Source organism: Pterocles gutturalis, unplaced genomic scaffold (genome assembly GCF_000699245.1).
Source record: "Pterocles gutturalis isolate BGI_N339 unplaced genomic scaffold, ASM69924v1 scaffold28636, whole genome shotgun sequence".
Lineage (NCBI taxonomy): Eukaryota > Metazoa > Chordata > Aves > Pterocliformes > Pteroclidae > Pterocles > Pterocles gutturalis.
Window position 1 is genome coordinate 42,988 of NW_010106355.1, and position 13,204 is coordinate 56,191.

At 43.2% G+C, this 13,204-nt stretch overlaps 1 protein-coding gene across 1 annotated transcript in view; it reads right to left on the minus strand.

The window, feature by feature from the left end:
• CMYA5 (cardiomyopathy associated 5) overlaps window positions 1-5,845 on the minus strand; it is a gene marked incomplete at its 5' end in the record, with an annotated part of 40,832 nt that extends 34,987 nt beyond the window's left edge. Inside the window, 1 exon segment of the mRNA XM_010087758.1 lies at window positions 13-5,845. Coding sequence (XP_010086060.1) covers window positions 13-5,845 — 5,833 coding nt within the window.
• Window positions 5,846-13,204: the final 7,359 nt, after the last annotated feature.

Here is a 13,204-nt window from a genome sequence, read left to right on the forward strand (position 1 = left end):
GCTGAAAGATGATGAAAAATCACCTGGCTGTTCCTTCTCTGGTTGAATCTTTATTTGTTGCTGTACTGTGCTTGTGGAATCCAACAAATCTGGACACGCCAAATCCACTTCAGCAATTTGAGGCTGCCGTGTTCCACGAACTGAACATGACAAATCCATTATTGCTGCCTCTGTTTGTATGATGTCATGGTGTTCTAATCTGCCAGCAGATAAATATGAATGGTTTGATTTCACATCTACAGTTTCTTGTTCTGCTTCATTAAGAGAGTAAGATAACTGTGAGTGTTCCAATTCTGGCTGTGCTTTCTCTCCCTGTGCAGCTTTTCTGAAAGAATGCAAGACGCCTGGCTGCTCCTCTTGAGCAATTTGTGCTTGCTCTGTTTTGCCAGGCCAAGGTGATAGATCTGGTTTTCCTAACACCAGCTGTGTTGTCTCTTGTGTTTGTGTTTTATCAATGGAATATGATAAATCAGGATGCTTTGGCTCTGTTTCTTCCAGTTCTCTTTTCTCCACTTTTCCACTATGAGATGATCCATTTTCTCCTAGTTTCTCTTTTGCAGCTTGTGGATGCTCTGCTCTGCTGACAGCCTGTCCCTCACCAGGGCATCTTAAGGCTGTGTGCTCTATCCCTTGCTGCTCCACTTTGTCAGCAGGGGATGCCAAGTCTGTACGGCCCAGCTCCAGCTGGGCATGGGGGAGTTGCTCTGTTTTGTCAAGAATATGCAACACATCTGGCTGTTCCAACCCCAGCTGGTTCACTTCCTGCACTTTGTCAAGGGAACCCGGTAGAGCAGGGCTTTCAGGTTTCAGCTGTGCCGCTGTCTGTCCTCCTGCTTTGAAAACAGAATAAAGCAAATCAGGATGTCCCTGCCCTGGTTCTGCCATTTCTTCTGCTGCTGCTGTACCCACAGAATAGGCCAAATGTGGAATTTCTATTTCTGGCTGAACCTTTTTCTGTTCTGCTTTTCCAAACAGGTAGGTTTGCTCTCCTTCTTGTGGCAGTCTTCCTTGCACCTCTGCATTGTCCAGAGGATACTTCAGATCAGTGTGCTCTGCCTCTGGTGGACCCCTTTCATCATCTGGCCTGTCAATGGAAAATGATACATCTGGTTGTTTGAAGTCACCCTGAGCATGTTTTAATTGCTCTGTTTTACCAGGAGAATATGGTAACTTTTCTTGCTCTAACTCCTGTTTTGTGGTGTGCTGCTCCTTTTCTCTACCAACAGAAATTTTCCTGTGTTTCTGATCCAACAGTACTATTTTTTGTCGGTTTGTCTCATCAGCGGAATGTGACAAATCAGGATGCTTAATTTCCCATGTTGCAATTTCTAGCTCATTTGCTTTGCCAAGGGAATATGTCAAATCTGGATGCTTTGACTCTATTTGTACGGTTGCTGGAGAAGCTCTTTTTCTGGTAACTTTAGGCAATTCTTGATTTTTAGACGCAAATTCTGGATTTGCTTGTTCTTTGGCTTTACTAAAGGAAAATGACAAATCTGGATATTTTGAATCCAATTGTGAAGCTTCTTGCTGGTTTCTTTGGCCATCAGAACATGATAAATTTGGATATTTAGGTTCTACGTCTGTACTTTCATATTGTGGTGCTTCACCCAAGGTTCCTGGTGAATACAAATGTCCTGATTGTGGTTGTGTTTCTCCCATGGAGTATGAGAGCCGTGGATGTCCTGACTTCTGCTCTATGATATCAGCTGGTTTTGCTTCACCACTGTCGCATGAAAAATCTGAGTGTTGCATCACTAGTGGTGCAGTTTCTCGTTGCTTCAAAGAAAATGGTAAGGTTGGATGTTTCATTTTTTTTTGTTGTTCGGCTTCATTAAAGGAATATGACAAATCTGGATATTCTGAACTCATTTCCACTTCTAGCGGAGCTTCTTTTCCACTGGAAGATGGCAAAAACGTTTGCTCTAGCTCTGGACATACTATTTCTCGCTGTTCTCTTTTGCCAGAAAAACATGAATGAAATGGTTGCTCTGATTCGTGTTGTGCCATTTCCTTCTGCATTTCTGTACCTACAGAAAATGTCTGCTCTGGATAAGCTGGCTCTGTTTGCATTTCTTCTTGCATTTGTTCACTGAAAGAATATGGCAAAGATGAATGCACTAATTCTGGGTGAGCTATTTCTTCCTGTGACAAATCAATTTGGTCTATGACCTGTGGCTCTTCCTTCCCCCAGGTTTCTGACAAATCTGAATACTCCATTTCCATTTGCATAGCTTTTTGTTGGGCTGTTTCCTGCTCTTCTATCTCTCTTTCTACTGTATTGGGTTGTTCCATTCTGCCAAAGGAATAGGATATACTTGTCTGGGCCACATCCAGAGGTGTTTTTTCCTGCTGCTGACCACCAGCAGTGGAACTGGAGGGAAGCAACTGCTCCTGCTCCATCTGTGCCATTTTCAAGGGCTTTGGTCTGTCAATCAAATATGAGAACCCCAAAGATCCTGACTCCACTCCTTCTTGCATTGCTTCTCCAGTGGTAAGTGAGAAATCCCTGTTTTCTGAAGCTAGTTGTACATTTTCTTGTTGCTCTGCTTCACTAATGAAACGTGATGTCTCTGGACCTTCTAAGTCTTTTTGTACAGCTTCTTGTGCTGTACCTTGCGAATACGGTGAACCTGCTTGTTCCAACTTTGGTTGCAAGATTTCCCGTTGTTCTGTTTTGCTGGTGGAATCTGATGTCTCTGGCTGTTCTGCCCACAGCTGTGAGGTTCTATGTTGCTGTTCTTTTCCAGTAGAATATGACGAAACTGGATGGTCTGACTGCAGTTGGGTAGTTTCTCCTTGTGCTCCCTTGGCATGTGAATACAGTTTACCTTCAGATTGTGAACCCCATTGCAGCTGTTCTCCTTTGTCACCAAAATACAACGTGAGAGAATTGTCCAAATCTGCTTGTGTCAATTCTTGCTGCTCTGTTTTATTTCTAGGATGTGGTAAATCTGAACATGCTGTTTCCAGATACTCCGTTTGTTGTGTCTCAGCTCTTCTGGTGGAATCAGATATATCTGGATGGACCAACTGGACTTCTGTAGTGTTTTCTTTCTCTGCTTCTTCCATCAAACATGATAAATCCGAAGGTACCAGTGCAAGCTGTGCTGTTTCTTCTTGCTCTCCTTCTTCAGGGGAGTAAGACTCTGGCTGTTCCAGTTCAAAAGGAACAGATTTTTGTTTTTCTGTTCCTTCCTTGGAAAATAAAAACTCCTGATGTTCCATCTCCAGCTGTGCACTTTCCAATTCCTCCACTTCTTCCCTGGAAAAAGAAAAGTCTGGATGCTCCAACTCCAGCTGTACACTATCTGATTCTACCATTTCTTCTCTGGAATATGAGAAATCCGGGTGCTCCATCTTCGGTTGTACACTTCTGGATTCTCCAGTTTCTTTGCTAGAATATGAGTAATTGGGGTGCTCTATCTCCAGCTGTGTACTTTCTGATAATTTTTCCCTGGTAAAAGAAAAGTCTGGATGCTCCATCTCCTGCTGTGCACTCTCTGATTCTGCTGTTTCTTCCCTGGAAAAAAATTCTGGATACTCTTTCACCAGTTGTGAACTCCCTGATTCCTCTGTTTCTTCCTTGGAATATGAGAAATCTAGATGCTCTGTTTCCAGTTGGACACTCTCCAATTCCTTTTTCTCTTTCATGGAAAAAAGCAATTCTGGATATTCTGTCTCCAGTTTTGCACTTTCGAATTCCTCTGTTACTTTCCTGGAATATGAGAAATCTGGATGTGCTGTCTCCAGTTGTGCACATTCTAGTTCCTCCATTTCTTCCCTTGAAAAAGAGAAGTCTGGATGCTCCATCTCCATCTGTGCACCCTCCAGTTCCTCTCTTTCTTCTTTGGAAAAAGAGAAATCTGGATGCTCTGTCTCCATCTGTGTTCTCTCTGATTCCCCAATTTCTTTGCTGGAATATGAGAAATCTGGATGCCCCATCTCCATTTGCACACTCTCTGCTTGTTTGACTTTTTCAATTGAAAAATCAGGGCGATCCACATCTACCACTTTATTTATAACCGAAGTTTTCTGAGTTTCTTCTGTTTCTGTGTGAATAGGATATGAAATTCCAAAATATTTAGAATCCATCTTTTCAGGAACAGGTGAATTTAGTTTAACTCCTTGCTCCTTTGTTTCCTGAAGGGAGGAAGAAAAGTCTTGTTCTGGTTTTGTTTGCTTCTCTAAGAGAACATTTTGGGTTTCTGGTGGTGGGGTCTTTTGATCCTCCTTTTTTCTAGAAGAATAAGATAGACCCAAAGGCTGAGTTTCTGACAGTACAGTTTTTGATGAGTGACACTCAGTTTTTTGCTTCTCTGTTTCATCTACAGAATGTGATAAAAGCACACGTTCACACTCAGCTTGTGCAGTTTCTGGTGACTGAGGAATAACATCTTCCTGTCTTGTTTCAGATAGAGTGGAATATTTGGATGTAGATGTTGGAGCACTAGGTAAGTAAGACTGAACCGCCAACATCTGTGCTTCCCTTTGAGGATGTTTTGACATGGATGCTGTAGACAAAATAGATTGGGTACGTTGTCTATCTAATTCATTAACAAAATCTGCTGAAACAGACTGTGGTGCAGAATTAGACTCAATTTCCTGCTCCTTTGGTTCATCCAGATGATCTGATGCTGTCAGCGGGGATTGGTTGGGTTTCTTGTTTGCATTTTTGGCTGAGGGAAGTGGCAATTGTTTCTCTGATTTATCATCGGACTCTAGTGAAACAGAGGTTGTTTGCTCTGTTATTGACATTTTGTCTGCAAGTGAAAAACTCTGCTGCTTCCTGACTTCTTCAGGAGGGCAGGACTTCAGTGAATGTCCTGATACCTGTTTTGGAGTCTCTGAAAAAGTTTGTCTGTCTTTCCTTTCTTCATGTTGAAGAGTTGTTTTTGCTCCGAAGCTTGAAAATCTGCTTGGTTTATCTTTCATTTTAATGCGTTTAATATTTTCAGATGAAGCATCATCTTTATTAGTAGCTCGTTTTTCAAGAGGTGTTGTTGGTGAAGAATAGCTTTGATTTGCACGTGCTGTGGGTTGTGGTCTTTGCTCCCTTCTCTCTGATGGTGTTTCAAGATTTCTACTTCTTGCTCTCTGGAAAGGTTTTGGGTGTGCTGCTTCTGAAAGTGAACTGAGCTTCTGCAGTCTTTCTTTTACTGATGTTTCAAGGAACTGTTCAGAGTCTCCTGAAAATGAGCTACTTCTCTGGACTCTGGTTTTCTCCAATGTTTCAGGTACTGGTTCAGCCCCTTCAAAAATCGAGTTGAACATCTGGATTCTAGCTTGCACTGGTCCTCCAAGGATCGGCCCTACTTTTCTCAGTCTGCTCTCTCTAAATATTGATCTTATTGGAGCACGTTTTACTGGCTCTTCTGCGATGTTCTCTGAATCTTCTTTGTCATCCAACATTTCCTCATCTGTGTCTTGTGCTTCCACCTGTTCAACATTCAACACGGAGGCCTGCACATCTCCTAGAACAGTTCTTGGTTCTTGCCTCTGTACTCCAGAAGCATCACGTTTTTTATTGCCCTGGCTTATCTTCAGGCTTGTAGCCATTGGCACCCTATTTGAAGATTTGCGCTTCCTTTTCTGAATAATCTTACCTTCATCCATGATAAAGATAACTTTTCCTGGAGGAGAACCTACTGGTGAACCTTCCATACTGTAAAGATCAGAAGTTGTACTAGTTTCTGAGGCCCAGGGAGTAGAACATCTGCTCGAGCTGGTTTCCCAGGTTATTCCACTGTCTTCACTTTGAACTGTTACCATAGAAAAGGAAGGGTTAGTCATGATGTACTGCAGCTTGGGTTTCACGTCTTCACTTTGGATTAGATCTTTTAAACTAAAAACAAAAAGAGCAAAAGAAGAACAAGCTGTAAAAGCACATAACAAATTAAATTTTTGCAGTAAAATCTATATTTTTTGCATTAAAGCAAAAATACTCTTCAAAGTTGTAAAAATACTGCACATGCATAGATTTTGAAACACAAGCATAAGCAATGTCATGTTTCATCTGAAAAAAAATGTTGTTTAGATAAATTTTTCTAATGCTGCATATTGCAAAGTTAATTCAATGCAGGGGAGGTGTTTAAATGCTCTTGACAATGCAGGAAAAACAGTCTTTGATCTGACCTTGTTTTGCCAGTGTGAGATTGAGCTGATTCTGGGGCTATTCTCCAGTGTGTGGTTATCTCACACTATAATTTAAACCTTGCATTAAACACTTAAAAGATACTGCCAGTGTTTTAACTGCACCCACACTTGCTTTGCCCACATGTAAATGATTATACAATGCTCAAAGGAGTAGAGAACTTATCTGCTAGTTTGCTACTGTCTTTTCATATGTTTCATCCTCTAAGCACTCTACATATTTAACAAAGTCATTTAGAATATATTCAACAATAAAAATACAATGAGCCTTCCCCAAATGAAATAACAATGTTTTATAAAGCTATCTTTAAACCTTATGCTATGTAATCAATACACTATCATATACTGCAACCAAATCTCTCTCAGTTAAAAAAAAGGCTGGACAAATATTTCCTGGGAAGCTTTAGGAAAAAAAAATGCACAGTCTTAGAAATAAGAGTGTAAAGAATAACAAAAGCAATTAAAAGACATAGTAATAATTTTTATATTATTTTTAGTTATTTCAAAATACAATTACAATAGTTATTTCAAAAAAAGCATTAGACAGTAGTTCATTTAGGGAAATTGTGTTAGTAGCTGATGGAAAGAAGAGCAGAGTATCTGCTGGCAAAGGCAAAGCTCCAGCAGAGCAGACAAAGTGGTGAGGTCTGTCACTCTCATGATGGGATGCAAACCTACGGCCACACAGTGTCCTACTTCCACTGAACAGAAGGAAGGGTCACTTTCCAGATGATTAGGAAAAAGCACTTCTTCAGCAAGAGTGAAGAAATCTGGCTCCTGACCATGGGATCAGAGAAGCAGAAACCCGGCTGACCAACTGCCACAGGCTGCAACCCAGCACCTTGCAGGTGCCAGAGATGCCGGCAGGCTCCAGGGGTGGGGGGACACCCCCGAGGAGCAGTCGGCATCTCTCTGGAGGGTGCTGAGCACCTGGCAGAAGGCAGAGGTCTTTAAACAAGAAGAAGAGGAAATCCTGAGGAGAGTCACAATTGCTCCATCAAGCAAACTCTCTGAACTGTTAAGTTTTTGTAAATGGCACTCAGTAAAATTGCTCAGTCCCTACAGGAAACAAAAACGTAATCCTGATACTATAAGTGCTGGCCTTACCTTTCCATGAATTTGCTCTCCAGAGCACAGCACAAGAAGGGCTGCCCTGGGCTGACCCATGCTGAGGTCTATGCAGACTGATGCACAGACCATCTCATCTCTGATGTCCTCGGTGCTAACTGAAGACTGAAGCCACCATCTGGAACAACAGCCTAACCAAATAGTGGTGGAAAAAGTTATGTTATCAAAGTCCAGTGATGGGGCTTAAAGCCAGTCGTGGTGACTGGGCTGGCCTGGAGACCATGACTAGCACGACAGCTTGGACTAACACCCACAGTTCAAAGGGAGCCCAACAGAGCAATACTAAATGATCACATCTTAGCCAAAAAAACCCCAAACCAGCTCTCAAACAAACACGAACCCCAATATTATAGAGCTGGTTATCTGCCCTGGTGTAGTACTCTTGAGCAAGGCTAGCTCCATAAGGTAGAATTTATAGGTCAGATGAAGAGGCAAAGCAAACAGATCTATACCAACTTTGCTAACAGTTTTTTCCTTGCCATTTTCATGGCTTAACGTTAGGTAGAGTTGGGCATAATAAAGTAAAGCAAAAGTAAAGTAAAAGTAAAGTAAATCAATAGCAATAGTACTAAGGAAGTTTTCAGGGCTTATTTGAACCCACAATAACAGATGCCTAGTCTTTTTTTAGACTTCTCAATTTCTAAATAACCCTCATATATTCTTCAACCTATTTTTCTGCACTACCTGGTGTTATTAAGTAAAATCCCATACAAAACAGAGCAGCACTCCCACTTCAGCTGACATTTGTGAATAAGAAGGGGCTGCTCTGGTCTTGCCTTTGCAAAAAATCTTGAATTATTCACATCAGTATTTCATTTCCAAGGTTGCGATCACTGTCCATATTCCTCTACGATGTAACGAGGTGGTGCTTTATAGTTTTAAGACCATAATGGAAGACATGTAAGTCAAGGATTTTCTCCCAATATACTTCCACATGCTGTTATAGTTTTGTATATAATTTGCACGCTGCACAGTAGCTGAAAGATCGCTCTCTAGCCAGAGGAAGTGTCTGCCATCGCAAAAAGACATTTGCAATGCTTCAGCTCCATAAATGCAGATGTGAAGCCATTGGCATCCAGGGACAAAAGCCAGTGCTGCCTTTTTTCCCTGTAGATATTTCACAGCCAATCCTGTCAGCATGTGTGCTAGGGCATTGCTCAAACCTTTTATAATTCTTGAAGACACTGACAACCGGTTTTGTGCTTCCTGTCATAATAGCTCAAAACCAGATTTTTCTTATCGCCTTCTTCTGCTTCTCACAGCCCTCTGCTTCTCACTATGACTTCAGTGCTGTGCCTGCTGGAATTTCAGGTTTCTAGTCCAGCTGGGCAGGCTGGGCACACATTCCCTTATGTACCATATCAGGGAAGAGTTTCCCCCTCCCCGGCTGCCGGAGCAGCCATGTTCAGACACGCGGAGTGAGGCCTGTCCATCTGTGCTACACCACCACCATCGCAGACAGGCACAGCCAGCCCACCAGCTTTCTAAAATCTTCCAGAGCCTCCCTTCATCCTCTTCACATCAGACCTTGTCACTCCTGGTATCATCTAAATTCATTGCTGTTTGCTGCATAACACCTCACAAGCTGAAAACAACCCAGACAAAATGACAGAGATGTCAAGCTGTGGCAGTGGCCTGCCCTGACAGGATCTCTCCTTCCCTGAAGGCTCCTACTCGAGCCCTGCAGGCACAGCACAGAGGAGGTGGAAATTGGTATTGGACAGCTTGCCTTCCCAGTTGAAGAAAATATTTTACTTTTCTGTGTTTGTTCTTTACATTCCCGCAGTTTCTGCCTTTACCATGCTGCCCCTTTCCCCCTGTAGCAATCAGTATGCTCAGAGAGGTCTCTGCCCATTGCACTTCCTGTAGCTCGTCCTCTCTTTCTTCAGGGTAAGACAATTAGGGGCTACAGAAAGTCACTATTTTAAACTCAGCCTTTCACGTGTTAACTTACTGCTAACTTCCTTCAGTGTTAATGATGCCCCTTCTGGCAACACAGTGGCTCACACATCTGTTCAAATGCAAACAAGTAACTATCCAAACGTAATAAGACAGCTGCTTGTTCTGCTACAAAGCTGATTTTTACTAAGAGTAGCTGGGAGATGGGACTTGGGCCAGTCTCAGATACTTTATTCTATCCCTGACGCTTGCAAATACCTGGGAAGGGACACAACCCACTGCAGGGCTGGTCTCTTTTCCAGGCACCAGGTCGTGGCATGGCCTGGTAAGGCTGCAGGTCACAGCTTCAGGTGCTGCTGGAAAAACCAGCTCCGCTGTGCCCCTGTGTTCTGGATTCTCCACCGTACAGGTTGTGGGGGGAGCAGAGGTATCAAACAAACACCTTGGCCTGGGTGGGAGATTTCCTTTACACAGTGATTTAACCACTTCGTTGAGAACTAACAGGAAACTTGGTGAAGCCTGAGTGTTACTTCAGATCCAAACTGCAACCTAGGGCTTTATCAAGGATTCAGTGAATATTACTTAAAAAGCTGAAGAGAAGCAAACACGGAGTGAAGTATATTTCCCAGTCACAGTGGGCTGCTGGCGGGATGCACAGTAGGGTTGCCAGTGGTGCCACTCCCTGCTGCAATGCCCCTGCCTCTGTGCTTTGCCCCATTCAGCCACTCCTGGTGCCCTTTCGCTCGAGCCTCTGCCCTGCCACACTCAAAATGGCTCTGGTGGGGCAGCAGAAAGTCCCCGCTTCTCATTGCTCTTGCCATCCCCACGCACACGCCTGCAGCTGGCAGCAGGTGAACAGCCCTGCCAGCCCCTCCACCCCTGCAAGTGCCGCTTCATCTAGGAAACTAAAATCACACACCCTTTCCCCACACCGTTCTTTGCTTTGAGGAGGGTCTGGCAAACTTTGCCTTGGGAAGACAAATCCCCAGCACTCCCCTTCCCACCCCTTCTTTCCCACCGTCCCAGTTGCCATCATTCCACTCCCTCACTCTCTGGGATGCAGCAGCATCCCCCGCATGGCAAGCAGTCCCTGTCTCTGCTGTGCTTCTCCTTCCTTCTGTTTCACCAATCACTCTAAGCTAGACTTGGCTCTAAAGCTTCCACACCTCTGATCTTCTTGTGGAAAGAATGCTTCAGTTAAAAAACCAAATAAATTAATAAATAATTCCAGAAGTCCAGGATTTTTCCTCCGTTTACTGGTTTCAGGTCATCATTAAATTAATAGATAAAATGAGTCCCGCACCCATTCCAGGCAAACCAACTACTTGGAAACACATATAAATTGGCTACAGAGCCATTTTTGTGTAAGCCATGCACACAAACACATCCAGAAACCTCCCCATGCAAAAGGAAATCAGCCAGGAACGGTCTGAGAGACAGAACAGAGCAGCTCACCCATCACATACTTGTTAGAGGATATTCCAGTTAACCAGTAAACTGTTTTCCTGTACTTAGGCTTAATTCTCACTGTTACAAACATAAAAATTAAATCCTATTCACTTCACACTCATGTTTGCCTTAAAACACAATACACTCTTATTTCCCTATTTAGATGATTAATTCCACATGGAGCTAGAAACAAAAGACATCTATCTCAGATAGTAAAATGCCCAAAGGCATGAAACCTCTGAAGACCATTGGGCTATTTATGCTGCTAAAGATACGATGCCTTATCCCATCTTTATAATAGGTTCTGATGCTGTGTGTGGAAGCACAGTGGGCCAGTCAGGGCTCAGGGGCTGGTGACCTAGGTGAACACCAAGTCTCTCCTGCTTCTTTCACACAGGCACTTGCTGGCCCTTGGGCCAGGCATCTTGCTGCATAACTCTCTTATAAAATAGGTGTAAGTATATTTAGCATGCTTGAAAGGTGGAAATAGGAGCCAATGGGGAATTTCCCACTGACTGCAACGTTGCACAACCAGGAGCTGTTCAACTGCATGCAGAGGAGGAGGACAAAAGCAACAGAGAGCTTGGGGTTGTTAAAAATAAATCAATTATGGCAGGGTCCAGGACAGGCTATCTTCAGCCAAGTTTGTATATTGGTTACACCTCCTCTAAGCTACATTTTCAAAGCACACACACAAAAACTCCTATTCCGCAACAGGGTCTTCAAAACCTGTTTGTCAATAAATAATTAGCTTACAGCCTGAGTCATTATGTCCCACAGGCTTGGCCTGGGGTGTTCTTGCTTAGCCAGAAGCTCCCAGGTGCTCTGCCCAGGCATTTAGCACAGGAGAAGTTCTTAAACTCAACAACTGTGCTAACATTTGCAACAACAAAATTTAAGCAGTTAAAGAGTCAGTTTTATTGGTGCAGTTATCATATCTGTGCCAAAGCCAAAATCTTACATCTCCTTTTACTTAATTAAACTAATCAAGCAGATTTAAATATACTCAGTTACCACTGAGCACAGCTGTTAAAAATGTCTCCAGTAGACTCTGAACTGTATTATTAGTAAGACAGTTAAGGATAGAGATAAATTCTGCAATGCTTAACATAACTGAGAGCTAAAGGGAATAGTTGCTGTGACTTAATTACGTGGTGAGACGCAATGCCCAAGTTTGCATTGTGGAGGCTGCCAGCCAGCCGCAAGACCCAGCTGCAGGCAGCTTCTAAAAGGCACCCATGGCAAAGCTGTCCTCCTGGCACAAGCAGTAAATAACTGTGAGGCTACACAGATTTCCCTCTCTTTAAGGGGAAAGTTAGCCATTCTTACTTATGTTTTACAATTTGAGTTTTATTATTAGCCATTTAATTGCAGATTGCATTAAAAAATATCCAATCAGTTGTGTTTAGCTGTCTGCAGTGAGTAGCTCTACTCCGCTGGCTTCAGGTGGTTTTCTCCTAGGGTTACACCCATGTGCAAGCAGTGTTTATCAGCATGTAACCCTTCTCTCTACCAGTATGAGACCAAAGAGTCAACATTTCCCTTGGGAAAAAAGTAGCATTACACACCAGGGTTGTCCCCTCACTTCTTTGGAAAACTAGCTCTTCATTCACTCTGCAAGGAGGTTTTTCGACATTCTGGACTACGTTGCCCTGGTTGATTTATGTTCCCACAGCACTCAGGGTGAGTTAGGCTGCACAGAGCTCCCCACTCCCGCCTCTCAGTTCTGACATCTTTTTCTCTCCTGCTGACAATCAGCAATGTCAGAAAGTGCTTTGAATTGCGATACACGAGAAGTGTTTTGTAAACACAGGATGGCATCAATGTTTTAGGAAATGTATAACCCAAATTTATTAAAAAACTAGTTTCTGGAAATACCTTAAACTGTCAGCATTAATGTCTTTGGTTCTTCCTACGGTATCCACCCAAAATTGATAGCCTTTGCTCAAGACAAGGAAGAAATCTTGTGATCTGATATGCACTGGGGGACTCTCAGACCTCACGGTCTCTTTTTGAAACCAACAGCACTGGCACAGCCGGAGGGGTCTGGCTACATGGGTTGGGTTGCAGATGCCTCCATGTCCTGCGCGGGAACAGTGCCATGCACTGGGCACCCAGCCACTGTCTCGCTTGTTATTTTCCTAACGGTGGGAGTGCAATATTAGGACAACAGACTTTCTGTGCAAGAGTTATCAGCAAAAAAACCCCCAAAACTTAAGAAAAATCAAAGTGGTAACATATTCCTCATTCCACCCCAAAAATCAGCCACACAAATTGTGACCAGTGTTGGTGAGCATGTACAACAAGTTTTCCCTTTTTTGGGGAAGAGACTGAAGGGGGAGAGATAAGCGGGAAGGAAGAAGAGGACATAAATAGGAACAAATTTCAATGTGCCATTGCAATCTTTGACCATTTTCTCCCTGACAAACAAATCTGCAGAGCATTTAAGATGGATATGTGACAAAGAGTCATCCAGAGAGGGAGGAGCAGAGGGAGATGCCACTTGAGCTGGCACGCCAGGGGATTTTTAAATAGAAAAGCTTTCAGGGAACTCGGGGCAGGCGCTTACTGCACA